This window comes from Cryptomeria japonica, chromosome 10 (genome assembly GCF_030272615.1).
Source record: "Cryptomeria japonica chromosome 10, Sugi_1.0, whole genome shotgun sequence".
Lineage (NCBI taxonomy): Eukaryota > Viridiplantae > Streptophyta > Pinopsida > Cupressales > Cupressaceae > Cryptomeria > Cryptomeria japonica.
The window spans coordinates 485,138,432-485,164,956 of record NC_081414.1 but is presented as its reverse complement, the minus strand read 5'-3'; the positions used below and the strand labels follow the sequence as shown (position 1 = coordinate 485,164,956).

At 36.1% G+C, this 26,525-nt stretch overlaps 1 protein-coding gene across 2 annotated transcripts in view; it reads right to left on the bottom strand.

The window, feature by feature from the left end:
• The window catches only part of LOC131039445 (protein ZINC INDUCED FACILITATOR-LIKE 1), an 80,091-nt gene extending 56,207 nt beyond the window's left edge, over positions 1 to 23,884 (bottom strand). The window contains exons 1-11 of one of the 2 annotated variants that reach the window (XM_057972223.2): positions 23,289 to 23,884; positions 22,493 to 22,533; positions 19,057 to 19,114; positions 18,828 to 18,930; positions 18,542 to 18,644; positions 18,182 to 18,235; positions 17,932 to 17,994; positions 8,586 to 8,635; positions 8,320 to 8,395; positions 6,203 to 6,415; positions 6,018 to 6,105 (exon numbers count right to left, since the gene is read on the bottom strand). In XM_057972223.2, coding sequence (XP_057828206.2) covers positions 6,018 to 6,105; positions 6,203 to 6,415; positions 8,320 to 8,395; positions 8,586 to 8,635; positions 17,932 to 17,994; positions 18,182 to 18,235; positions 18,542 to 18,644; positions 18,828 to 18,930; positions 19,057 to 19,114; positions 22,493 to 22,533; positions 23,289 to 23,436 — 997 coding nt within the window. In that variant the 5' untranslated portion in view covers positions 23,437 to 23,884. The remainder of the gene's footprint in view (positions 1 to 6,017; positions 6,106 to 6,202; positions 6,416 to 8,319; positions 8,396 to 8,585; positions 8,636 to 17,931; positions 17,995 to 18,181; positions 18,236 to 18,541; positions 18,645 to 18,827; positions 18,931 to 19,056; positions 19,115 to 22,492; positions 22,534 to 23,288) is intronic. The other variant, XM_057972224.2, reaches the window with a different exon arrangement.
• Between the last annotated feature and the right edge of the window lie 2,641 nt (positions 23,885 to 26,525).

Below are 26,525 nucleotides of genomic sequence, written 5' to 3'. Positions count from 1 at the left end.
AGTACATTAAAGAGTGTCATACATGTCAGAGGAACAAAGATGAGCACACTCTACCAGTTGGTTTGTTACAACCCTTGCCTATTCCCGGTCAAAAATGGGAAAGTATTTCCATGGATTTCATCACGGGGTTGCCCCGAGCTCAAGGAAAGGATAGTATCTATGTGGTGGTGGACAGACTTACAAAGTTTGCTCATTTCTTCGCCATCACCAGCTCTTTTACAGCAGCACAAATTGCTGAAGTGTTTTTCTGGGAGGTGTTCAGACTGCATGGTTTACCGAAGAACATTGTGAGTGATAGGGACAGCAAGTTCCTAAGTGCTTTTTGGCAGGAGATTTTCAGATTGTGTGGTACTGTGCTCACTCCAAGCACCAGCTATCACCCTCAAACTGATGGGGCAGACCGAGATAGTGAATAAGTGGTTGGAAGGTTATCTTAGAAACTATGTCTCGGAGCAGCAGAATACTTGGGTGAGATGGCTTCACCTAGGAGAATATTGTTACAATTCCTCCTATCACATGTCCATTCGGATGTCACCATTCATGGCACTATATGGTTATGAAGCTCCTAGCTTCGCAGACTTGGTATTTGGTGATAGCAGAACCCCTCAGGCAAAGGATATGATGCAGCAAAGTCAGGATATTCTAAGGATTTTGAGGGACAATCTCCAACATGCACAGAATCAACAAAAGTTGTATGCCGATCAGCAGCGTATTGAGCGCACCTTTGAGGTGGGCAACATGGTTTATTTGAGGCTCCAGCCCTACAAACAGTCTACTCTCAAGAAGAGTGGGGTTGAGAAATTGAAGCCTCGATTCTATGGACCTTTCAGAGTCAGCAGAAGGGTTGGAGAAGTGGCTTATGAGTTGGAATTACCAGCAAGCAGCAGAATCCATAATGTATTTCATGTGTCTCGCCTTAAGAAGGCTCTGGGACATAATATTGTTGCTTCAGCTGAGTTACCTCCGCTTGATGAGGAGGGAGAGTTGGTTTTGGTTCCAGAAGCTATCCTTGAATTCAGGGAACGAACTTTGAGGAAAAGAGTGATCAGGGAATACTTGATCAAATGGAAGAATCTACCAGCAGAGGATGCTACATGGGAAAATGAGGAGATTTTATTGCATCCAGCCTTACAGTTACTTGAGGACAAGCAATTTTGGGGAGGGCGGACTGTAATGTCCCCTTCTCATTGACGCTCTTTCAGTGGTCCATTAGCCTATTCCTGAGACCTGTAGGCTAAGTGGAATGAAGAATGAGGGTCTAGCATTGATGAAACGAGAACTTACTATTTTTAGTAAGTCAGGGAATGGCCATTCTGGTGTTACTGTACTACTGAGCTCTCCATGTTTTGCCTCTGGACACGATGATCATGCTTTTCTGAGCATTAGTTCTTCACTTACTATTTTTAGTAGTGGCAGTGTGGCACAATTCTATTTAGGCAGTAGACAGGGTTCTGATTCTGCAGCAATTTTGGTGGTCGTCCTGACTCAGTTTCATCCTAGCAGTGTTAATAATCAGTACCAAAGTCATATGCGAAATAATTGAATATTAATTCCTTATCCTAAGGTTTAACATTTAATTAATCTGATTATTGACGACTGATTTATTAAAAATTGGGATTAATGCCTATTTTTCCTAAGTTCTTGGCGAATTTCATGTTTATTAAAGAGATATCGAAATATTGAGAAAGATATTATATTTTTTATAACTTATCTCTAATATTTGCCAAAGTGTAACGTGGGTCCTTGCCTTAGGCGTGAGAGTTGACTTGTGGGAAATGGCGCCACTCTTGGGGTCCACATGTAGTGGAGCGAAATGCAAATGAAAAGCGTTGAAATTGAAGGAAATGGCATTTGGGTTTGAGGTGTGTGGAGTTATAAATATGAGACTTGGGCTCCCATTTCCACATCTTTGAAAATTGCATCGTTATGCTGCCGATTTGGCTACTGAAAATCTGAGCTTCGAAGTTGGCTTCCTAGCTGAGTCTCAGTTTCGTACTTGCAATATAGTACCTAGCTGTGTCCTTGTGTTCCCATTGCTGATTGGTGAATGAGTTGCAGATTATGGAGTGTTCAATGTTGGATTTGAGTGTTTCTGGTTGCTGGTCGCGGGACTGCTGAAAGTGAATTTTGCTCACACCTCTTAACCAGGCGACTCCATCATTCTGGGTACCGGCTCATCCTTCCTTCCTAGCCATGGCGATACAATGTGTGAGTTTTTAGCTATTTTAAATGAGCAATGATTTTATTAGATAAAATCGAACTTCCCAGGTATAGCGTGGGTTTTTGCATTTGCCGTGGGATGCGTGCCAAATGAATAGTGGTCTGTTTGAGTTGTAATTTGGTTGGGATGTTGTTGTTAGAGTTATATTGGGGAATTGGGATTGATTTGAGTTGATTCGGGTGAAAAGTGAGTGAGTTATGAGTATTTTGATGTTTCCATAGGCTGCTGAAACTGTACTTTCAGCCTGCAAATTAGTTGTAACAAAAAATTACAGTCTTGTGTAAAATCTGCAATTACTCCTCTCATCTTATCTCTATTTTGTAAGGTTGTTTCAGTAGTACTGATCATCCCTTCTTTCTGATATTATTTGTAATCCCCACTACATAAGTGGAAGAGGCTGGCTTGTCGCCTTCTAAGTTTTGTAATTCAGTTTTTGTACTCAGTCCTCCCGCTGAATAAGTGGTCGAGTGAAAAGTTCAATACAATGGTCCTCCCGCTGAAATATGCGGTAGAGTGATAGCTTAATGTAATGTCCTCCCGCTGAAATACGCGGTAGAGTGATTGAATTTTAGTTTCTTGTCATTTTCCCTTGGTCGGTTTACCGCCAAGAGTTTGGTTTCTATCCTGCTGGATAAGTAGAAGGGGCTGGCTTGCCGCCCAAGCATTGTAATTTCAGTTTGATTATTGTTGCTAACGATCCCCGGAAGACCGTATGCTCTCACCCTCCCAGACTAGGCTCTCAGTGAACAAAAGGTGGAAGGGTTCCCTTTCAGTAGTTTGGATTATTTATCTAACCTTAACGGGTTATTTGTTGTGGATGAATTGTTATTGGCCTAAAAACAAAAAAAAAATTACTGGGATATTACAATCTACAATCGCATAATTGTGTGAAATCACTCTACAGATTAGAAACTCAAACTCATTATTATCAATACTAAATAGGAGCCATAGTGGGAACCTACAAGCTGACTTCAGATTATATTGATATCATGGTGATTATGGAAAGCAACAAGTATTGCACTAGAGATCAGAATAGATCAAAGATTAAGTTGAATTGAATGATAGTCTGATTATGATAGATTAAGATAAGAGAATACTTGCACTACCAAACCAAGGCAATTTGTTTACATAACTAAAGTAAACACGGTTACAAGGACAAGATTTATGTTAATGACAAAGTTTATCGACTGATGTGATTTTCATAAACACAAACCTAATCAAAGGCATTGTCTAACAAATAAGAGATGTAAGCCAATGCAAAGGTGTGATTAAGGAAGCAATCAATTCATTAATGATAAGATTGCTTGGTTAATTATTTACAAATGATATGATGATGACACAACTCTTCACCTCACACCCATCAATAGGTATATAACGGAAAACCGTGAAGATTCGAGTGGCATTGAGTTTGATTATTTTATTTGAATCAAGCAAAATTGATAAGAAAGCCAGGCAAAGGTGGTATATCCACCCTCTAGAAAGGTCATATATGCATAAGACTAAGGCACTAAATAAAAAGAGACAATGTCCACTCTTTTCACATGAACATAAGGATTGCAATCAGACACAGTGAACAGATTGAAACCTAACCTTTCATCCTTCCATCATATGACATAAGAGAAACAATTCAGGCACTGTAATCTCAAGGTTAAAGGATCAAAGAAACAATCTTGTAAACATAACGTAGTAAATCTTATATACATATATATCTATATGAATATCAGTGTTCTTATATATTACAGTTGATTTGATAACCAATCTTCTTGGAATCTTATAATCAGAAGTTACCATAGTTTGTTAATAAGTATCTCATATTCATACAGATTGAAGTGTGTTTTAGACAATCTACAAATCATAGTATAACTATATGACGAAGTTGGGGGAGTCATAAATAGGGACATTACATATAGTGATTAATTTGGATGATGATTTTGATGATAATATTGAGGATACTAACAATTCTAATGATATGTATGAAGTTATTGAGATTAATCATGAGCTATCTTCGATATTTTCAGAAGTTTTAAACCTGCTTCCTAGTGACATAGTGATTCATCATTAGAGCATGGTCCTTGTTTGGAACTAGTGATAGCACCTTATACCATACTTGTTGTGGCTCTTCTTGCATATTGTCCACTATCTCTAAATGAAATTAAGCAAGATTGTGAGGCAAATGATTTGCTAGAGTAGCTTCACTTGTCCAGTAGATTCTTTTGTGTGTTTGCCTACATGTGATGTGTTCGCCGTGATGTGATGCTTGATGTGTCTTTGTGTTATGTTAATCTCTCTTTGGATGACCCTTGTTGCTCCATTGGTGCAAAGCAACGAAGGGACCGTTCGAACCTGTTGTGACATTCCTCTATTTGTATCTCTCTTCCTCTATATGTTGTATTCATGATGTGTCATAAATGTGTGTCTGTTGTAAATGTGTTTTTGTGTTGTCTACTTGGGGACAATGTAAAGCGTCGAGATCTCTCTTTTTGGTCTCTCCCATGTTGACCCAAAAAGACTTGTATTATTTATCTTATGTGCTCTTCTTCCATTGTGTTCGTAGTTCCACTTGGGGAATAAGGTCAATTCAATACTATCATACTTGATATACATGATTTTCTGATGCGCATACTAACCCCAAATAGTGGATTCCTTATGTGCTCTCTCTTTGCATTTTTTGAAACATAGCCTTTGACTTGCCCATGCTTGGGGGCATTTAATTGTTGCGACATTCTTGTCATTTGGATGCATGTGAGGGAAGTTGGAATCAGATATAATACAATTCTGAAGGCTGCTGCCCTATCATACAATGTCAACAATGCAATGAATGGGCCCACTTTGCAAGGGACTACCTTTAAGTCAAGACAACACAAGATTCTGGCATCGATGGTGTGTGCTTTGGAATCATGATGATACTAGGTGTCCAGAGCAAAAATCCATCGTTGAAGCCCAAAAAATCTTGATTCTACTCTAAGTAAAGCAAGTTGGCATGTCTATTTTGTTGTCAACTAGGAATCTGACTTTTCTTTGGGGGGGTGATGTAGATAGAATGATCAAGCCTGTTTTTATTTAGTACTTTTAAATCCAAATTATTTTGTTATTATTGTTGGCTTCATGTAGTTAGTAATATGCAGTTATATGTGGTAACCAATGGTCGAGGTCTGACCAACTATCAATGGGCCTCTATAAAGAATTCTTGTAGTCAAGTAAGGGGTCTAATCCATACAAAGTCCTTGACCTACTTTCATTTTAATCAAGAACTACCCTTAATACAGCATTTATTGTGTTGGTCTTGTACACTGAATTTGGTATGTACTGTTCCTTATTTGTATATTATTACAGTTGGTAGGGTAGAAAGTAAGAAGGAAACAATAGAGTCCATATGTATATATGAAAAATGAAGAAACTCTTCAAAATTGCATGTTCATTATGAAGGAGATGTTATGACTTTTTAAGACTGATCAAATCTATGTAGTTGGCTTTGGAAATCTCAAATCTCTCAACAAATTTTTCAAAAAAGCAAAGTACTAGAGGGGGATTACAAACTAAAACATTTCAGTTTCTATTGACTATGTCAATTTAGTCACACCTCATTGAATTAGATTTTCAAAATCTTGAATTGCTAGCAATTTTTGAATGCTCCGCATATGCTCAAAACTCTACAACATGCAATCACCTTGGACAACCTTGTTTGATACAAGTATTTAGTTCATACTAATCAAGAATACATGCTTGTATGAGGTAAATATCAATATGAGCACAAGGCAGAAAATCTCATTATAAAAGTAAAGACTTGGTATAATACCTGTGATTGCCAAAACTACTCCAACATCACTAGTAGTAAAGCTCAATCCTCCATATTCTTTAGGGCTTACAGCCCAAAGGGAAAATATCTACAAATGTAGAAGTTACTCAAGTTAGAGATTTAATAAAATTTGGAAGCTTTGCAATTAAATGGTAACTATTGACTATCAATGTGGCATTCCATACCTCTGAATATGCAATATCATGCAGAGAGAAAACACAATAAACAATAATTGATGACATTACTGGCCAGCTCTTAAGTAGTGATTTCTTCTGTACTTGATTCTTTTTGGTAGTTTCTTCTTTATTATTTGCTTGATGAGACTCGCCTTTTGAACCAATCTCTGGATCATAATGGCCTTTTTCCTCACCTTCCAAAGGGTGCTTATGAAGTGTTTCCTGGATTAAAATGTTTGTTTTCAAATTTGAAAATTTAAACAGAATATAGACTTTCATTTATCATTTTGTGCTTATAGAATTCCTGAGGTACTTGGAATTCATGAACATAATTCTGTACACTAAAATAAAAAGAACATGCAAATGTAAATTGGAATAATGCAATGAGAAACTACAGTGTTGTAGCAGTACCCAAGATCCTAGTAGTTTTGAAGACACTTAAGAAGAAAAAACTATATTTCAATAAAGATGGGGTGCACTCAATTCCTCTTGCATCACCATGATCTATTACCATGGTGAAGAAATGCTGCCATTAACTGTTAATGTTTGCAAACATACTTTGAAAATAATATAGTGAAATTCAATCTTAGATAAAGAAAAAAGAACTAATCCATGGATTCAACTTTTCTACAGCTTATAATCCTTGTGTCAAGGATGACCTTAGCTATTAAATGTAGACTTATAGGCCAAATCAAGGGGTACTTTGTTCTTGAAGTGATTCCTTGAAAGATTGAAACCTTTGAGGACCTTTTTTTTCCTGATAGTGGTTGCGTTGAATGGAATGAACTAAAAAACTAAGGCAGAACACTTGCTAAAGGTTTTGCAGATGAGGTAGCAAGCTAGGTGGGCTTCTTAGGGGAATGCCATGGTTAAGAGAGCTTGAGTCAAAGTAGTGTTGGTCATTATTTGACCTTGTGAGCATCACCTAGATGCAATGAGTGTTAAATGGACCATTCATGCTCATGAGAGTGGTTTAGTGTGAAATTTAATCATGAAATATGGGTTAATGAGTTTGACTCAAAAACAACACAATTGAATCCTAATAAAACATCATAATATGTATGGACTAGTTAATAGTGATAAATGGAGTCCAATTAATAGAAGACCCTTGGTTCTTTGGCTCTTTAATCCTTTAAATTAATTAAATAGATTAGAGACCAGGAAATGATTTAAAAATACATAGATTTCTTTTGTTCATGTTATAGCAAAGTCGCTATATAAGTTGTTCACTTGTCTATCAATGTTAACATAATTAAAATGCTACTTTTATCAAGTTCAACACAAAAGAAGTAATGATTCTCTTATGTTTGGCACTCTTGTATGGATCTTAATAAGTCTTGTAACAAGTGGCTATTTTTTTTAAATTAGCTATTCGAACCATTTTAGCAAAATCGGATTTTAAAGTTGGTCTTTGTGCATTCTACCAAAATTATGAATATTTTTTGGGCATTTTGTTTGAGTTCAATTTGTCAAACAGTAAGGAAAATAAATCCATTGCTTAATAAGAATATTTGTATGATTTGTTTTTCCTTGATTTGCATCTCTCAAATTTCATGCAGCCACATTCACTAATATTTCTATTGACGCTCTGTTGTTTTTATGAAAAAAGAAAAACAATTAGGGAAGCAGTGATTTTTTCTGGTTTTCTAACTAACCCTAACTCTAGCTCAATTTAAACCTAATAAATTGAAAATATATTATTTTTTGGTATGCCAAGAAATTTCAAAGAAAGACGTATGCTTCTATACTGCCCAACTCATATATGCTCATGGTCACTTGCAACATAAACATAAACACTTTTTTAGTTGCATTTTGCACCTAAAGTCAAAGAAGCTTTAACTTGCACACTTCAATTTGCTCAATAGCAAGAACAATTATAATTAATAGCATTTACAGCTCAAGTCAAAGAACTTTTAAAGTGTACACTACAATCTCCTCAACAGCATTAACAATTATAATTAATGGCATTTTAATTTTTCCAACTCTAGTCAAAGAAGTTCTAAATTGTGTGCTACGATCTCCTCACAAGCATAAGAATTACAATGGATAATATCAGAAAGACTGAAATGAAATGAATGGAAGGGTAATTTTATAATCTGAAACAGAAGAAAGTCACTTATACTTACTGGGAGCCAAAATGTAGATACAAAAACTATAACTGCAATGACTGAGATACAAAGACATGGCAAAAGATATGGGAACCTGCACATTTGAGGCACATTCATATGCATACAATGTTGAAATAAAGTATAGCCATTTCAAAATAATTAATATGAAAAAAAGAAATTATTATTATATTAATACCCAAGGGTGACCACAATTAGGTCACCGTCAGAGAATTATTTGGCCAGATTATAATATACTGAGATCATTCAGACATTTTGAAAAATACCTTCCAAATAAAGATTTCTTTGAGAATATGTTTGGATATTTGTCTGCTGGCTGTCCCAATAACAGAAAAATATCAACATGTGGAACCTTAACATGTAGAATTGAGAGAATAATGAAGAAAATAATATACAATAATATTGCAGCGAAAGATTAGAGAGATAAAATGTTGTCCCAGAAAAAAGATGCAACATGTATGACAAGCTTTTTTTTATATTATGCAAAAACTCTGCAGTGGATAAAAATCTGCACTTCAACAATATGAAATCTGAAAAGGCAGATAGTGGTTATTACATAAAACTGAACCCAAGAAATATAAGACTTATAGAGATCTATTTGAAGATGCACAATTAACAAGAACAGCACGTATCAAGTGGTCATTTAAATAAACTTCTAAGCAGCTTTTTGAGTTCATAGGAAGGAATGTTCAGATGTATCACCTAAACATTTTGTATGTCATCTTTTGCCCTCCCATGTCTTCTTTTATTTGGTATATCTTATTCTATAAGGTGGGGAACCCAACGATTTGTGATCAGTGGATATGCCTTGCTGAGGTGGAATGCCTTTTTTTGGCATTGAACTGGATAATCAATTGTACCTTGGAATTTCCTTGCTGGGGAATTTTGGTGTATCACTTCAGCGAGATGCCTCTTGGGTTTTTTGTTGGAAAAAATCTGCTCAATTGCATTGGTTCTTTTATGAAGACGCAAGGAAAGTTGCCCTGGTAGATTTCGACACTCAACTTGATGCTTAAGGCTGTCTTGGGGGATGACCTAATTTTCTTCAGCAATTGGTTACAAGAGAGAAGAATGCATTATCAGCTATTTTTTCTTCCATCTTGTGTAACAGAACTTGCATGTTACCAATGATGTTTGTAGGAGAGATTATTAACATGGTGTTGATTAGTTGAACTGGAACTTCTATACCGTTCCCATCAGCCCAAATTCACCATCAAGAAGCTCAAACATAGTTTTCTTAGTTTGAGCAATCTCCAAACCAAGCTGGCCTTCTTATCTTAATGCACAATTAAGCTTGCATGCTTGTTAAAGGAAAGAGTTTGATATTATTTTAAAACCCAAAGAAAATCAGGGTGATAGACCAAGATAGTCAATCATTAATCTAACAGAAAGTAAAGTACAAAACGTTTACCCTACTATGCAACCCACGTAATCAAGCTCAGCTCATCTATACGTAAAATAAAAGATTAATCATCCACAAGTAAATCCATATCAAGAGTAGAAAATAAGCATAATATTTTTCCTTAATTGCTTCAAAACACACAATTACATGGAGCCTCAGCAGCCAGAAGATACAGGGAAATGCCTTTAAGTAAATGTTAAGGCTGGGATTCTAACAAAGCTCCTACAAGCTAGAAAAAATTCTAATAATTACAGGTTTTCAAAAAGTCAAATATGTTCTACAAGGGAGCAGAAGCTTGCATATATACAATCAAAATAAGCAGATTTATGTGCTACATGCACTGATCTAAGCCACATGACTTAGGCCGAAGGAATACATGCTATTCCAGGTGCTGGAACTGCCTAACAATCTATGAAAATAACCAATTGATAGTCAGTATTATTCATGTCAAAACTGCTCTACAAACTTGCACTCCACGCCAACTCCATCAACTTTAATGATTTGAGGAAGTGTGCGCTCTTCATGGGGTTGTAAGGTGCAGCCTAATTTGAAATGGATTGCAGACAAGACCCTGCAAAGAACAATTTTGTTCAAAAGAGGATATGAAAGGTCTCTGGATACCCTTGGGATCAGAAAGGGGAGACTACATGGCATAGAATCATTTGCAGAAAATTTAATGGTTAAAATCACCATGGAAATGTTTCAGCTAATGAAACGTGTCAAGGGAAGAGATCAATGCTGTGGACGGGTTTGAAAAGCTATCAAACCTCCACGTCTCTTGGTTTCACATAGGTGCACCAATTCTCTCTCCTTTTGTCATTTCTTCAGGACTGACACCACATCTTCAATTGAACTCCATAGAACATCTTTAAACAAAAATCCTTTATTTTTCATCATTAGAATGGACATAAATCTTGGTGGAGGGAACTTCAGGGATGTGTCAGTGCAAATTCCCACTAAAAATGACATAGGAAGGATCTTTTAGGAGCTTATAGGCAATTGAATAAAGAGATCTACAGTGGACATTCTTTAATATCTTAAGCTGTGGCTATCAGACACAGTCATAGATTGAACTTTGAGGCAAACATTAAGATTTGGCATTGAAGGTTGAGGCTTGCAATACAGCGTTTCAAACACTTTATGGCACTTCACAAGGGTCCTTACTTGGAGGATTGAAGAACACAGCCCTTATTCTATATTTGCATAGGTGCACCTATGTGAAGGTGATCAATGGTGTGGATGGGTTTGAAAAGCCATCAAACCTCTAAATCTCTTGATTTCACGTAGGTGCACCAAGTCTCTCTCCTTTTGTCATTTCTTCAGAAGGATTGTCACCACATCTTCCATTGAACTCCATAGAACATCTTAAGACAAAAATCCTTTATTTTGCATCATTAGATTGGACAAGAATCATGCTGGAAAGAACTTAGGGGATGTTTCAATGCAAGTTCCCACTCAAAATGCCATAGGAAGGATCTTTTAAGATCTTGTGGGCAATTGAATGAAGAGATCTACAGTGGGCATTCTTTAAAATCTTTAGCTGTGGCTGATCAGACACGGTCATAGATTGAACTCCAAGGCAAACCTTAGGATTTGGCATTGACACTTGAGGCTTACAATACAGTGTATCAAACACTTTACGGCACTTCACAAGGATTCTTACTTGGAGGAATAAAGAATACATCTTTTATTCTTTGGGCACAGAACCAACAATGAATGAAAGAATGGAGGAAGAACAACCAATGAATCAAAAGAAATAGGGGTCAGATGACATTATTTGTAAGGCCTTCTTCAATTCGTCCCACTCCATTTGGGTAGAGAGCTTTACAAACAACACACAATAATCTATAGAAAGATCAATAGTAACATCATAGGGGAGGCTTTCGCTTTGCTGACTATGAGATGGATTTGAACCTTGAGGCTTGCCAAAAAAAAGTTACTTTTGTGACATCACTCGCACCCATATTTGTAGGCCCACTTTGAGATATTGGACTGTCATTATTCTTTGCCTCCAAGAGTTAGCAAAAATCCACCTCTACATATGAATGATTGTTTAATCCCCAAGGAGGAGAGGTCCTATTGAATCAAAATTTTCATATGCCTCTATATTTTGTTTATTAGCTTGACTAATGCAGCCAAGTCCAGGGTGCACTTCTGTATGGCACCTTTTTAATTGAGAATGTTGATGACCATCTACACTGAATTGTACATGTCTTAAATTTAGGTCACCTGAGACTCAATTACATAAGCCTTTGAGTGCAAAATATTTAGACGCCTTATTTCCAATTTCCCACATTATCGAACTCACATCCAATTGGACTTTATTACTTCATTCAATAGCCAAGAATATCAATTTTAAAGCCTCCTTCAAACTAGATATGGCATTGATGATTTTGTCCAAATAAGAGTTGTAGACCTCTTTAATAAAGTTAATGAAAACCATCCAATTTGCTGAAGCTTTGACCTTTGCCTCAATTATTTTCCTTTCCAACTCAACAATTCATTCTTTGCTTCCTATGGCTTATTGCTTGTGTCTTTTACTTCATAATTATAGGAGCAGGCTTCATTCTTGATCAAGATTTTATAAAGTTCCACCTTATTAAATTTTTCTGTCAAGTCCCCAACCTTTTTTTCAATTTGCTGACCACTTTTTAGAGATCCTTTCTCTTAGTTCACTCATCCAACACATTCTTCTTGAGGAACATCACTTGCAGAATTAATTGAAGGAATGACAAATTGTGTTGTTTTAGTTTTTTTATGAATTTATATATTTTTTATTTTTTAATGTTAAGTTTTTCCTAGGACCAAATTATAAATTAGACCTTGTGAATTTCAGCAAAGCCCAAGTTTCTGAACAATGGCTTATGGAACTCTAATTCTCACTAGTATTCTCTCCTTTTCCCACGTAATGTAGAGTCTAACAAGACAAGGGGTGGAGATTGACCTGCAAGCCTTCATTCAATTTGTAGAATTCTAAGAACTAGAAGCCATATTCCTTTGCAATAATATTCTACATGGGGACAATAATAGCCTTTGATTGTGTTGATCTTGTTTAGGTGTGGAAGAATTCCTTCTATTCTTTGGACAAAAGGAGGGGCTTGATTTGATGGGACAAGCACCTGCAATCTCTATAAGACAACTAGAATTTGTTGGGCATCTAAAACACCATGTGGCTTCCCTAAGAATCCTATATCTTCACGAACACAAGCTCATTCAAGAATTCTTAATTTTTCATCACCTCCATGTCACTAGAAGTTTGGGGAGAAACATGTCTATAGGTTACATTGGTAATGCTAGGGGATCTAGGCACAAGATTCATTGGTGGAGTCAAGCAATTGAGAAGTTATGAGAAATTATAAAATTTCAGTATATAGAAGCATTGCAGTTCTAATAGTGATCTCCCCAACTTGTTTAAGATTGTTTCTTGCCAAGAGAGCTACATCATAAGATTGCAGAAGAGAAAGCCATCCTATAGACTAAATCATAGTGCCTAATTCAAGGTTGAGAACTCTCAAATAACATACAAGATGGTCATGCCAAATGGGGGTCATACCTCTTGTAATATTCGTTCTCAAGTCTTTCTTAAAATGATATCGATTATTGAAGTCTGAGATTGACTCCATAGCATCCCTCTTGATGGTGGCACAATGTTCCATCAAAGGTAGGATGTCTCCCTTCTCTTTAAAGTAGACATAGATATGCCTTCCCTGGGCATCCTAATCCACAACCAAATGAGCCACATCTAGAGATGTACTAGGATACACAACATGTATATTTACTACGTCTCGGATATGATCAATAGGAATGGCATTTCCATAACCTGAAAAGTAGGTCAAAAACTTTAATGTTGAAATAAGGAGATCATTCCACTATTGTATTATCAAAAAGCTTCCTAAATTCCACAAAAAAAGGGTTCTATTCTAGGTAATGCTATTTAGTTTCTTTGTTTATGCACAAATGAAATGGCTATCTTGAAAAAAGGGACAAGGAGTGAGTTCTTTGTGCAAGATTCATTTGAGTGATTGGTTAGGCTCTCCTATTTGGAGATAATTGCAAGAAAATGATGAGATTATCCCCTCAATGATTTCATGTTGAGGGCATGGTATGGATATTTCTCTTGTTCTATGTGTCTATAGTTTGGTTCGAACCACTAAAGGAATTTTCCAAGTGAAGCATGTTAACTTCCAAGAACTTCACCACCACTTGGTTTATAAGTTGAGTCAATGGGACTTTAGCATCTAGGTCAAGGCTTTCTTCAGTTCAAGTCCCACAAAAGGTGCATGGAAAATTGTTATTTAGGTGAACCACACTTATATTTTGCCAAATAGTCCAAAAGCTCAAACACACTTTCCTTAAGTTTGAGCAATATCCTAAGTGGTTTAATTCCCCAACTTAAGGCACATTTAATCCTACATGTTTGCTAGAGGAAAGAGTTACAAAATATTATAAAATAAAAAGAAAATCAAGGCGATGCAACAAGATAGTCAATCACTGATCTTTTTGATAAAATGGAACACACAAAACATTGATCCTACTTTGCAATCCATGTCATGAAAACACAAACCATCTATACAGAAAATGTGAGAACTAGCAGTATAAATAAGAAATGAATCATCCACAAGTAAATCCAGACCAGAAGTAGAAAATAACCACAGATCTTTTATTAATCACTTAAAAAACATACAATTAAATAGAGCCTCGAAGGTGAAAAGATACACAAAAATGCAGCTAAAGTATATGTTAAAGACTAGAATTCTAACAAAGCATCTAAGAAATAGAATACTTCTAAGAATTAAATATTTTCTAAAGACCAAATTTATTTTGCGAAGTAGCAGAAGCTAATATATATACAAACAAAAGGAGTACCAAAATGTGCCAAATGAAACAATCTAAGGTGCACTGCTTAGTCATCATAGACATGCCACTTGTAATGTCCCCTTCTCGTTGATGTCCTTCCAGTGGTCCATTAGCCTATTCCTGAGACCCGTAGGCTAGGTGGAATGAAAAATGAGGGTCAAGCATTGATGAGGCGAGAACTTACTATTTTTAGTAAGTCAGGGGTTGGCCATTTTAGTGATACTGTCCTAGTGAGCTCTCCATGCTCTGTCACTGGGTGCGAAGATCATGCTTTTCGGAGCAGTAGTTCATGACTTACTATTTTTAGTAAGTGGCAGTATGGCATATTTCTATTTTTGGCAGTGGACAGGGTCCTGATCCTGCAGCAGTTCAGTGGTCTTCCTGGCTCAGCTTCATCCCGGTTTTGACAATAATCAGTATTGGAGTCATAAGTGACATAATTAAATATTATTTCCTTATCCTAAGGTTTAATATTTAATTAATTTGATTATTTTTACTACTGATTTATTGGCTTTGGAAATGGCGCATAATATCTCCTAAGTGCTAGGCGAATTTTATGTCTAGAAAGGGACGTCAAAGTGATAATGGAGATATTATTTTATTTCACCTCAAGTGTTTGCTAAGTAAAATCGTGGTCCTTGCTGTTTGGCGTGAGGTTTGACTTGAGGAATGGCGCCATCCTTGGGGTCCACGTGAGAGTAATGAAATGCAAATGGGAAAGTTGAATTTGAAGCATTTGCATTTGAATTTGGTGATGTTGAGGTTATAAATAAGAGCCTTGGGCTCCCATTTTGAGAATCTTGAAAATTCGCATTGTTATGCTGCCGGATTGGCGTCAGAACTTTGAGGCTTCGGAGTGCAGCTCCCTAGTGCTTCCTAGTTTCATACTTGAAATATAGTACCTAGCTGTGTGCTATAATCTACCATACTCTCAGTGCGTATCTTAGTCCTTTTTGGTGTTGGGAGCGATTTTTGGAATTTGTTGGTTTGCCTGTGGCTGAAGTACATTTTGATCATACCTCTCTGCTGGAGTGACTGACAGTTATGGGTATTGGCTCATTCATCCTTCCTACTACTAGCGATTTACATTGTAAGTTTGTGGCACCTTTGGTTGAGCATTGAATTTATTAGATAAAAACAAAATTCCTTAGCTAGGCGTGGGGTTTTGAATTGCATTGGGATGCGTGCCAAATAAATCAGGGACTTATGATAGCTTGTCTTTGGTTGGTTTTCATCGTTGCTAGCCTAGTGTTGGTTTGGGACTGATTTTGGGTGTTTTGGATAAGTATTGAGAGAGTTGTGAGCATTTTAGTGAATCCATAGGCTGCTGGTTTTGCAATTCCAGCCTGCAGATTTTGATGTTAGCAGAAATTTCATGTTCTTATTTGGATATTCAGCATTACTCTCTTCTCACATTATCTTGATTATTGTAAGGTTAAGTAGTAGTACTACTAACCAATTCTGGTTTGTAACTCTCACCCCGCTGAAAAGTGGAAGAGGCTGGCTTGCCGCCTATTTTCAAGTAAATTGTAATTCAGTCCTCCCACCACATAAGTGCTCGAGTGATGTCTGAGTGTAATGGTCCTCCCACTGCATAAGCAGTTGAGTTGAGATTGTCTTGTAATTTCAGTCCTCCCTCTGAAATATCGCGGTTGAGTGATTTGTGCCTTTGTGTGTTTTTCTTGGCTGGTTCACCGCCAAGTTTCTTGCATTCCTGCTGGATAAGCGAAAGGGGTTGGCTTGCCGCCCAAGCATTGTGTTGTTTCCATTTATTTGAAGCTAACGATCCCCTCAACACCGTATGCTCTCACCTTCCCACATTGGGCACTTGGTGATCAGAAAGTGGAAGGGTTGCATTTTCCAGCAAGTTTTCAGTTTATGTTTTCTAACCTTAACGGGTTATCTGTTTGTGGATGATTATTATTGGCCTAAAAAACAAAAAAAATAACTGGGATATTACACCACTCCAACCACAAAGTGGAAAGCCAGTTATCCATGAAAGATAACATCTCATGGCCCATAGTTGAATTTACAATCATATTGATATCAAGAAGTGGCAAGTCATCTTTAGGGAATGTTTCATGGCAGATAGCAAGAGTCAATGCATACTTGCCCACCAAGTGTAATGTCCCAAATCAGATTTTTCAATGATAATAACAAATTTGAACATAAACAATAAACTTGATTTTTTATTTATCCAGGAAACTAAACTTTCAGTGGAGGAAATGATGAGTACATCTTCCAAAATTTGGAAGAGGGGTCTTTGACAGTGTGTTGGTTCCCAAGGGAAGTGTTGCTTGCCTCTAGGATCCATGTAGAATCACACCTCTTTGGTGGCTGGGTAATGGTAACTCACTCTCACTGTTGGCATCTTGCTTCGACTTTGGAGAGAATATTCTTCTCACCAATGCTTATGTACTAATTGATTTTTTGGGTAAGTCTTTGTTTTGGTCTCATAGTAGATTTGTTCATTCTCTTGTTCTTATGTGCCTTTGGATTCTGGTAAAAGACTTTAGCACTATTTGCAGTTTGGGGGAAATTTTGGGGGGAATTGGTCGTCTTGGGCCTTCTTCTTCCTTGATGTGTGATTATATCTCATTTCTTAATTTGGTGGGCATGAAACCAAACAATGGTACTTTCACCTGGCACAATAGAAGGTGGAGGGCGGATTCCATTTCAAAGAGGCTTGACAAGTTTCTCGTTTCTAATTTTTGGATTGGTAATAACTGGGCTTCGTCCTTTGAAATCTTAGGGTGGAAAGGCTCAGATCACTAGCTTATCAAATTTTCTTCCCTGTTCTTCTCCTTGTCTAAATAACCTCATTTTAAGTTTCAGCTTATGTGGCTCTGTGATTCCAACTTGCATCAGCTGATTGAGAAGTGGTGGTCTAAAGGGAAACCTGCCTTTAGCATTACTATAATCAAGAAAGGTGCAATCCTTGAGTGTTTAACTCTGTCCATCAGGATGTGATCTAGTGTCAAGTTAGCACACTCGTTTTACAAACAACTCAAGTTCAAATCCTTAAAGGGCATGTTCATGGTGTAGAGACAGCTTCCAAAATTGGTTGGACTTACCTACAACCTTTACATCCCATGTTATGTGTTGATAGAATGGAGGTTTACCCACTCACTAAAAAGGGGTACAACGCCTGATTAAAAGAAATTGCAGGCAGATTTTGGCTTAGTGATGCAATTCAAGCTGCTGGCTCCATCCATAAGAGCACTATCATTTTCTTGTGTAATCACACACAAACCTAATTATGTAGGATGATGTGCATACTTCTAAAACATAGACTTAATTATTTAAATTATCAATAAATTCAAAATTTATATAGAAGCAGTAACTGAACATACCTGAGCAAAAAAACCTCCTAATGCTGGACCAATGATCAAACCTATCCCCCACATTGTACCAACCTGAAAATTAAGTGAACAATATATTAGGCTTCTTTGACATCACACAGCACTCCTAAAACATAGCATCTGAAATCATTTTAAAATTTTAACACCAAATGAACAACATGAGCACAATAAACAGCCACCAAAAGTCTATATTCTTTGGGCCACTTTATGTAACAAAAACAATTAGGTTGAAGAACGATACAATAGATAAACCCAAAGCTTGATGTTCTTCTCTGCAAACTTCTGATGAATATGCCTGTGCACAAAAGCAGTAGCATGTCACCCAACAATATGAAAGAGAGAATTTCAGGAAATACTTAGAAAAAACTACTGCGTTGCTAAGAAGATGGGCACTAAAGCAAGTTTCATACATATTTACATCATAAATAATTGTGGAAAACAGAAAACCATGGATTCGTCCATCAATCTTTACTCTTTCTTACCAGGATTTGTTTGCATTTTCTTACAGGGATTTCTTGGATGTAAAAGGGATTTATTTGATTGCATTCCCAAAATTTAAAACTTAGTTTTCAAAAGTTCAGCAATCAAAACGCAATCCTACCTTTACTGGGCCAAGCATTCCATTGAAGCTTCCAAGAAGAAATCGTGTTGAAATAGCCATCCAAAAATTAACGCTCACTCCAAATAGTGTATTGAATATAATTCTACATTATTAAACATGCACAATAGAAGGAAGCTCAAAACAAGTCCATCTGGAAGACAAATTTCTTAAGGCAGAGTTCCTGCCTACTACTGAGATAGTTTTCTTAAATTAAGCCTAAGGCACTCTAACCAAAATAAATTATATGATCATGCAACTATGTCAAACAGTAAAGATAACCACTGACACGGAAGCAACACCAATAAGCATAACAGGTTTGCGTCCATATTTGTCTGAAGCCATCCCCCAAAGAGCAGAGGTCAAAAATCGCCCAAACATGAACGATGATCCTGCATCAATTGGATCCCAAAAAATCCAATGATTAAAGCCCATTAGTGATACTAAACAAAATTCAATCAATGAAATGACAGATCCTTTTTTAGGAAAAAAAAACAAGTTAGGTCATAGTGACTGACCAATATAGCCTGCATAGTATCCAATATCTTCTGTCTTTCCAATATGAAAATCTCGTACCTGTTGAACATATATAATGTAGAATGAGATTGTAATTCTACTCACACGCATTGTCATGATAAAAATCTAGAATAATCTTTGGGTGAAAAGCAATGAACGCAATTAATTATATCTCATGTGTCATGGTATTTCTATCAGTTCTTTCTACCTGGTAGTTAAACTAAGCACTTCCCCTTCAAGGGTCTTTCCCTGTCAAATGATAATAATTTGATTAAGATATAGTTTTCTGATGAGAATGCAAAAAAATTATTTTCCAGTTTAGAGTAGAAAATTTTAGAAAATAGGAACAATTGACTTGTATTGATTGTTCTACATCAGGTTGGGAAATTTGGATGATGTCATTGTGAACAATTGACTTGGCATTGATTATTGTGTGTCAGCCTCTGAAATTGAGTTTCACATATCGCACAGTATTGATTGGATGAGTCGTACATTTAAAGCCTGTTAGAAAGTGTTTTTTAATTTCTAACTATATTATTTTTCCTGTTGGATTTCTAGTGCTAGATAATATGCAGAATTCAATAAAAAAATTAGATATTTACTTTAATCAAATAACAATAATAATAAAATCTGCATGTTATAAAATAGCCCTCTACACTTTGCCACGAAACAAGAGAGCCTTGGTTTGAAAATTTTGGATTTTCCAAACTTAGTTTCCAAGTGGATTGCAAAACCAATCCAACAATGTTGAAATACACTTCCCTCACGAGTGCAAAGCTTTTACTTGTTTACTTCATCTGCAGAAATATCCCTTTTAAAGTTCAAGGATCTCAGTATTTGGTCTCCGTTTAGAAGTATTTAGTATTTAAGAAATTTATCAAGGCCCCTACTATAAGGTTTGCTTTGCTGGAGAAAAAGGGTAATGTGATATTAGACTGGATGCCCAGTGATTGCTCTATGGGAAAAAATTATTTTTCTCTCTCCAGCGTTCTTTTCAACTACAGCTCAAGGAAGCGAATCCAATGAGACTTTTTAAATAATGGAAGTGGAGAACTAGTGGCAGTGGAAAACTTTAAGGGATTCTGCATCAAGATATGCTTTGGCTTCACCTAGCATCAAACAACGTTGGATTAATGTTGGGAATCAAATCAATTATGACAACGGAGGTTGCCTATTATATAGTGAGACAGGCATATTCGTGCTCAAAGCAGAAATTATGGCACTGCCTCCCAAGCTGTTTTTCTCAAATATCCTTCTAATATTGCCGAATCAGGTGTTGATCAAGTTCTTATCAATGCACTTCATAAATCCATACAACTTTATATATTCCATCCAACAATGGTTTTCATGTACATTCATATGAGCATGATGCTATCAATGAATCTAATTTATAAAAATGCAATTTGAGTGCATAGACTCCTAGTACTATAAGAAGATTTCTTCTTTTGAAATTCATGATGTCAACTATGTTGAAGCCATTGCCTTTCATGCTACAACACATGGGAGAGACTTGCATGTCTTGAATGAAAATGATGTGGACACTGCACAATTCTGGTTTGCTAACAGGTGACCTTAAAGTTGTTTTGAAAATATTTTATGTTTTGCAGTTCTAGAAGTGATGTGAAAATGCTGATTCAGGAGACTATCATCAAGGAGCGTAGGTTTAATGTTAGTAAAGATCTGAGAATTTCATAGATAATCATACTATCGCATATCTGCATACAACTGGGTAAAGTATTTTTTCTGTTTTCAATGTTACACTACAGAAGAATAATGTTCCTCAGGGATGCACCCAAAGGAAAAAACTATCATTCTAGGAGATGGGGGCATCCTGGGGACTGAGATGGGGATGAATAATCCCCCCACCGTGGACATTTCCTTCTAAGGGGTGTCCTGGAATGAAATGCCCTACAACCCCTAGGACAGATGGGGGATGTGCAATCGTCCCTTGACCATCCGGGGATGGCATGCTACATCAAATAAAATCCTAAGTTGGGGAGAGGATGCAAAAGTTGAGCACCCTAACTTTGTGCCTTTCAAAATCTTATGTGGCAATCTCAAATAGCTTCCAATTTATTTATATTACAGTGGCTTACTTGGAAAAGTCCCAGCTTATAACTAAGGTTTCAAGTCCACGTTATCAAATATGATGCCTCATCAGTATGTTTTTTGTTGAGGTGTCCAAAAAGGCCCCAAATAAAGAATTGTTTGCACACTAAATTATAATAGTTGTACGCTATAAGTCATGTTTTATCAGTGCACTGAAGTGGTATATTGCTGGGTTTTTCACCTTCAGGTTGGAGGGTTTTCCCAGGGTATCTTGGTGTCCTTGTACTATTGTGTTTGAATTATTATCTGCCTAATCTGATTACCAAATTTAACAGAAAAGATGATACCAACAAAGTCTAACACTGGAGCCTTGGTCAACGGTACAATTTTCACTCAAGATAGGGATGCTGACATGTTAATATTGTTCTCTCTGATGTAGAATGTCTAACATCAAAACAATTTGTATAAATTTTAGCTGCTTTTATTCGTATTGATTACATAAATAATAAATTACACTTCTTTTACTATTTTCGACAATTATATTTTAAATATCAATTTGTATATATTATTTTAATAGCCATCCCGTACAATCCCCAAATTATGGAGAAGAATTTGCCATCCCTTAAAGCTCACCCCCTGTTCCCACATCCCTGTCCACCTCCGGCATCCCCCATGGTATTCCAACTTTATTTTCAACTCGCATTTGTTATGTGAACTGAACAACCCAGCAAAAAGATAGGATTAAAAGAGGCAATGATTTTGCCTCGGGTAATTAAAAAGGTTCCAAAAGAAAAATGCTGATTCTGTGTTTGCAAATTTCTGAGCGTACCACTTCACGTGAAGTTCATGGAGATTTGTCCAACTATGAAAACGACAACAGGACAATGAACAGAAAAGATTTCGTGTTTGGTCGAATCATCTTTACCAGTATGGACGATGATATAATGTTAGCGGATTAGGATTAATTAATTGTTACCGAAAGAATTTAATGACGTTTTAACAATGGGAAAAAGATAAGATCAATCCCCAAACTTTCAAATGTTAGGCTTTAATTATGACGTGTTGCTCTGCACAGTGATGCAGAGACCAAACAGTAATCAAGACCGACTTACGACCAAAAACTATAATATTTTGTCCCTTGTGTTCTTCATTGCCTGCATTCATAAACCAAATGCTCAAGTAATAATCATAAAAATGGATTTTCCTGAACCAATATTCATCCTTATTCCAATTTAAACTATTTCAAAATTTGAAGAGATCACTAAACTCGAACGAAGAGCTCCTGAATTTTTTTCAGTATTCCCGATTTTTGACGGAAAAAAAAACGTACAGTTGAAGAAAACAAAAAGTGAAGTTATGAAAGATGCGGGGTCAAAGGAAACGACATACCATAAAATAAAGAAACGGGAACAAGGACGATATCGGAAGTGCTGCAACAGGTCCAAACAACAAAACAATATTAGTATTGATAAAACTATATTCGAGGAATAATTAAAACAACACTTTCCAAAAGTGCCGAGTTCGATTCTCGGGATTCATTTCAACAATAAATTTTAAAAAAATAAAATATTTCCAATAACGTCAGAAAATGTGAGTTCCCAGGTTTACACGCATCTATTTTCCAAACTCCAGAAAACTCATCTGCCGCTAAGGTCAGCTAAAATAAAGCCTACAGCTTCCTAATGAATTTCAGTAGCAGGTGGTCAAGTAACCGTCTAGCTTAAAAAATCGACAGGTTCCAATCCTTCACCGAACTGTTTAATAAAAAAAGACCAAGCAAACACAAATCCATACACATTTTCTTTTAATCTTCTTACTAGCACCGGAAATCTTATATAAGATAATATACAGAGCTCATTTAGTAGCTTCTGTATTTGATTGTGTGTATTACACAAACAAATCCAGAAGCTACTGAATGAATTCAAATGGACTGTAAAAATTTCATAATATTAAAATATACACAGAAGATCAATATTTAAAAATTTTAAGTTATACGAATTTATGAATGTAAATGTATTCATAAATCAGAACCTAGAATCAAAGATGATAAACATGCAGAATCTTGCAAACAAGTAAACGCCCTTTGATTTTTGCAAAACCAGAAAAAACATACAAATTTCAGCAAAAGAAGATAAAATCAAAAGCAGTAGAACTGAAACAATACAAAGGAAAGCTGAAGAATTACAATTGCAGAGAACAAGCAAGGCGACAAGGCTCAATTCTTTGATAGGATAGCCCTTATGCGTAGCTTTACGCAGGTCCACTTTACAGCCGGGGCAGTCATCGTAGTATTTGACGCCGTTGCTTAACAGCGGCTCCTTACAACGATCCATTCCCGACGATTTCTCCAGTCCAAGCTATAAATCCGACTTAAGAAATTTAGCTCTGCAATTAGATTTGGTATAGAGAGATCTGCCGCTATAAATATGAGGAGGAATTGCGTATAGAGTAAAAAAATTAGTCCCAAACTTATTTTTATCCTCGGAAATTGTTTCTATCCTCGAGTTTCGTGAACATTATTCAATGAAGACATTGATTCATTCTCCACCATTTCCTTGATGTATGTATGGTTTTCAGGATAGCCTGCTTGCCGACTGCATGTAACAATTTGTATTAAGTACGCCTACCATTCATATTATTATATACGTATTTCCCTGTTTATTTAAACAGAATTGTAGGGAGTACGATAACTTTCGTCCCTCGTCGCCTGGCTTTAAATCGCTCCAGCTGTTTGATAGCCAACGTGGATTGAAAGAGAAATAGAAATTTGTTTTCTCTTCTCAATTGCTCTCATTGCACGGCTGCTCTATTTCATCATGTGCAACCGCAGCTGACACATCGCTCTGAACACTAGGTGAACTATGGTTTGATTAAGTAGAGCAAGTATGGTCAATTATAAGGGTGGATCCCACAGAAACGGATGGCGGCCCCCTTCAATTTAGTATTGTCAAGAATTGATGGGGTCAACCTAAGTTGACACATGCATCACAATTATAATTCCTTCCCCCTAAGTTGATATATGCATCATACTTATTGATTTTTTATCTGTTTAATAAATGTGTCGTGACTATATAAACAAGTCTTACCATTATTTTATTTTTTTGATTCTTGTCACTTCAAGTACATTGTTCAAATTCCTTTTTATTTTATTCATTTTTTCAAGTGTTTGAAGAGTTTTTAGCACAAAAGTTTTCTTCATAATAATTTAATTTCATAAAAGTATGATTTACAGATCTAATTTGTTTTATTTCATAAAAGTATGATTTACGGATTCAATTTATTTTATATGTGGGATAAGATTAGTTTTGAATTATTTGTCAATCAAGAATTTAACATAGAAATATCAATCTTCAATGATGAAATCAAGAAATCAAAAAATCAATTCATTTTCACACGTTTACTCTCACATCTTTCACTCCTTAGCCTATTGATAGTATTCCCTACAATCACAAGTGATTTGAATGATTTTTGAGTGATTTTGCGTTGATTGGATGAATTTTTTAACGATATTTAAAAGGTATGTTTTGATTTTTCCTTTTATTCTTTTGAGAGCTTTATCTTGATTTTCCTTCACTTTCTATGGTTTTATTATTCATGAAATCTTTTAATTAACCAATTGTTAGGATTTGTATTTGATTATTCTCTTTTAAGTTATGATAGGGCTTGCATTTGATTATCATCATTTTTGTAAAGATCCACCTCAAATTTCACTTTTTAAGGATCCCCAAAAGAGATGCCAAATGCTTGGTGATAAAGTAGACCCTAAGATTACAAGAGTTTCTCTCTTTACGAGAGAAACATAGAAAATATTAAAATGAGTTAATTGTACACATGTGAATCTTTAGTACATTTCAACTACTTTTGATCAACCTACCTTCGATGCTAATTCTATAATTTCTATTTATATCTCATATTCTGCATGTATCTCTTTTTTCTACTTGCCAAATACTCCAATGGCCTAGCCCATAATTCTAACAAGTATATTACCTTCTCTTTCATTGATTGATTTTTTCACTTCTACTCCTACTTTTCCATTCCCTTCTTGTCCTATAAGACTTGTTGCTTCTAATAGGGGGTTTTTTTTTTGTGTGTGATCTTATCACCCTTGGGATTGATTGCTTTGGCATTTTTTGATTAGCCATTCCCCTTAGTTAAAAAAATATTCCTCTCTATTATCCACATCCTTCTTCGCTACCTTCCTTATATACCTTTCATCTCTTTCTTTTATTTATCTAACCACCTATTTTCTATTCTTCCTCTTTCTCTCTTCCTTTAATTGCATATCAATCATTCTAACAATTTATCTTACTTGTTGTTAACTAGATCCTCTTATCATTTTATTTCATCTCAAAAATCATATCTAATTTATTTATATGGTCATGTCTCTTCAAGATTACCCTCTTTCATTGCATCACCCTCTTAGGAGAGTTGAGCACTACCTGATACAATCCCTTCCTCAATGTATAGAACCTTTATGAATAGTGAAAGTTATAAATATTCCTCCAGTACCTTCTAATAATTCTACTTAATATCAATGATGACCCAACCCTAAATTGACCAAGTGATTGTAAATGAATTCATATATGCTAAAACTATTAACCAATAACATCCTTCAATGGTTGGTCTAATTCCAAAAATCTATCTAAGTTCTCAATTGTCCAAACTATTAGATTCCTCTTTTGAAAAGCAGTAGTGGATTTTGCTTTCTTTGATATCCAAGCCTAATGTCTGTGGGAAAAATATGTTGGAACTCGTCATCTTGTGGTCTAAAGAGTTCATATCTAAGTGGACAAAGTAAACTAAAATTATTCAACTTGTGGTCTAAAGAATTCTTATTTGATCTTATTGTAGTGTCGTAAATTGTACGCACTTGCTAAAGCAGTACAATTTCACACCTAGTTTAGCACCCGCCTTGGCGCAGTTTGCATTTTGCATTGCATTTCCCCTTTAGCACTTAATTAATCAAATTAATTAGATCTAAAGGTTCTATTTCATCATCTTCCACATCATAAAGTCGGGCCCTTTTCATTAAAGTGTGCCCCTTTCATTTTATTCCTCCAATACATCATTTAACCAAAAACCCTAATTAGGCCCTATTATGAGCTTGGGGGCTTGATTTTGAGGGTCAAAACATCTCGAAATCACCTGTAACTTCGGGATTCGCTCTAAAATCATCATATCCGACGGCCCTGAAAATTTGGTGAAAAGTTGTCGGGACCGTGGCGCCCGGAGTGCACACGGTCCCGGACATTTTTCCCAAAATTTCAGGAGCGTGATCCAATCATAAAATAAAGCTTAACCCTAAGAAATTGGCGGGAGATTCAATCTCTAGGTCGGCCAAAAGTTGGAATTAAGACCTAGGGTTTCATACATAAGAGCTCTCTTTCTTCATTTGAAAGGATCCGAATTTTGTTTTCAGGAA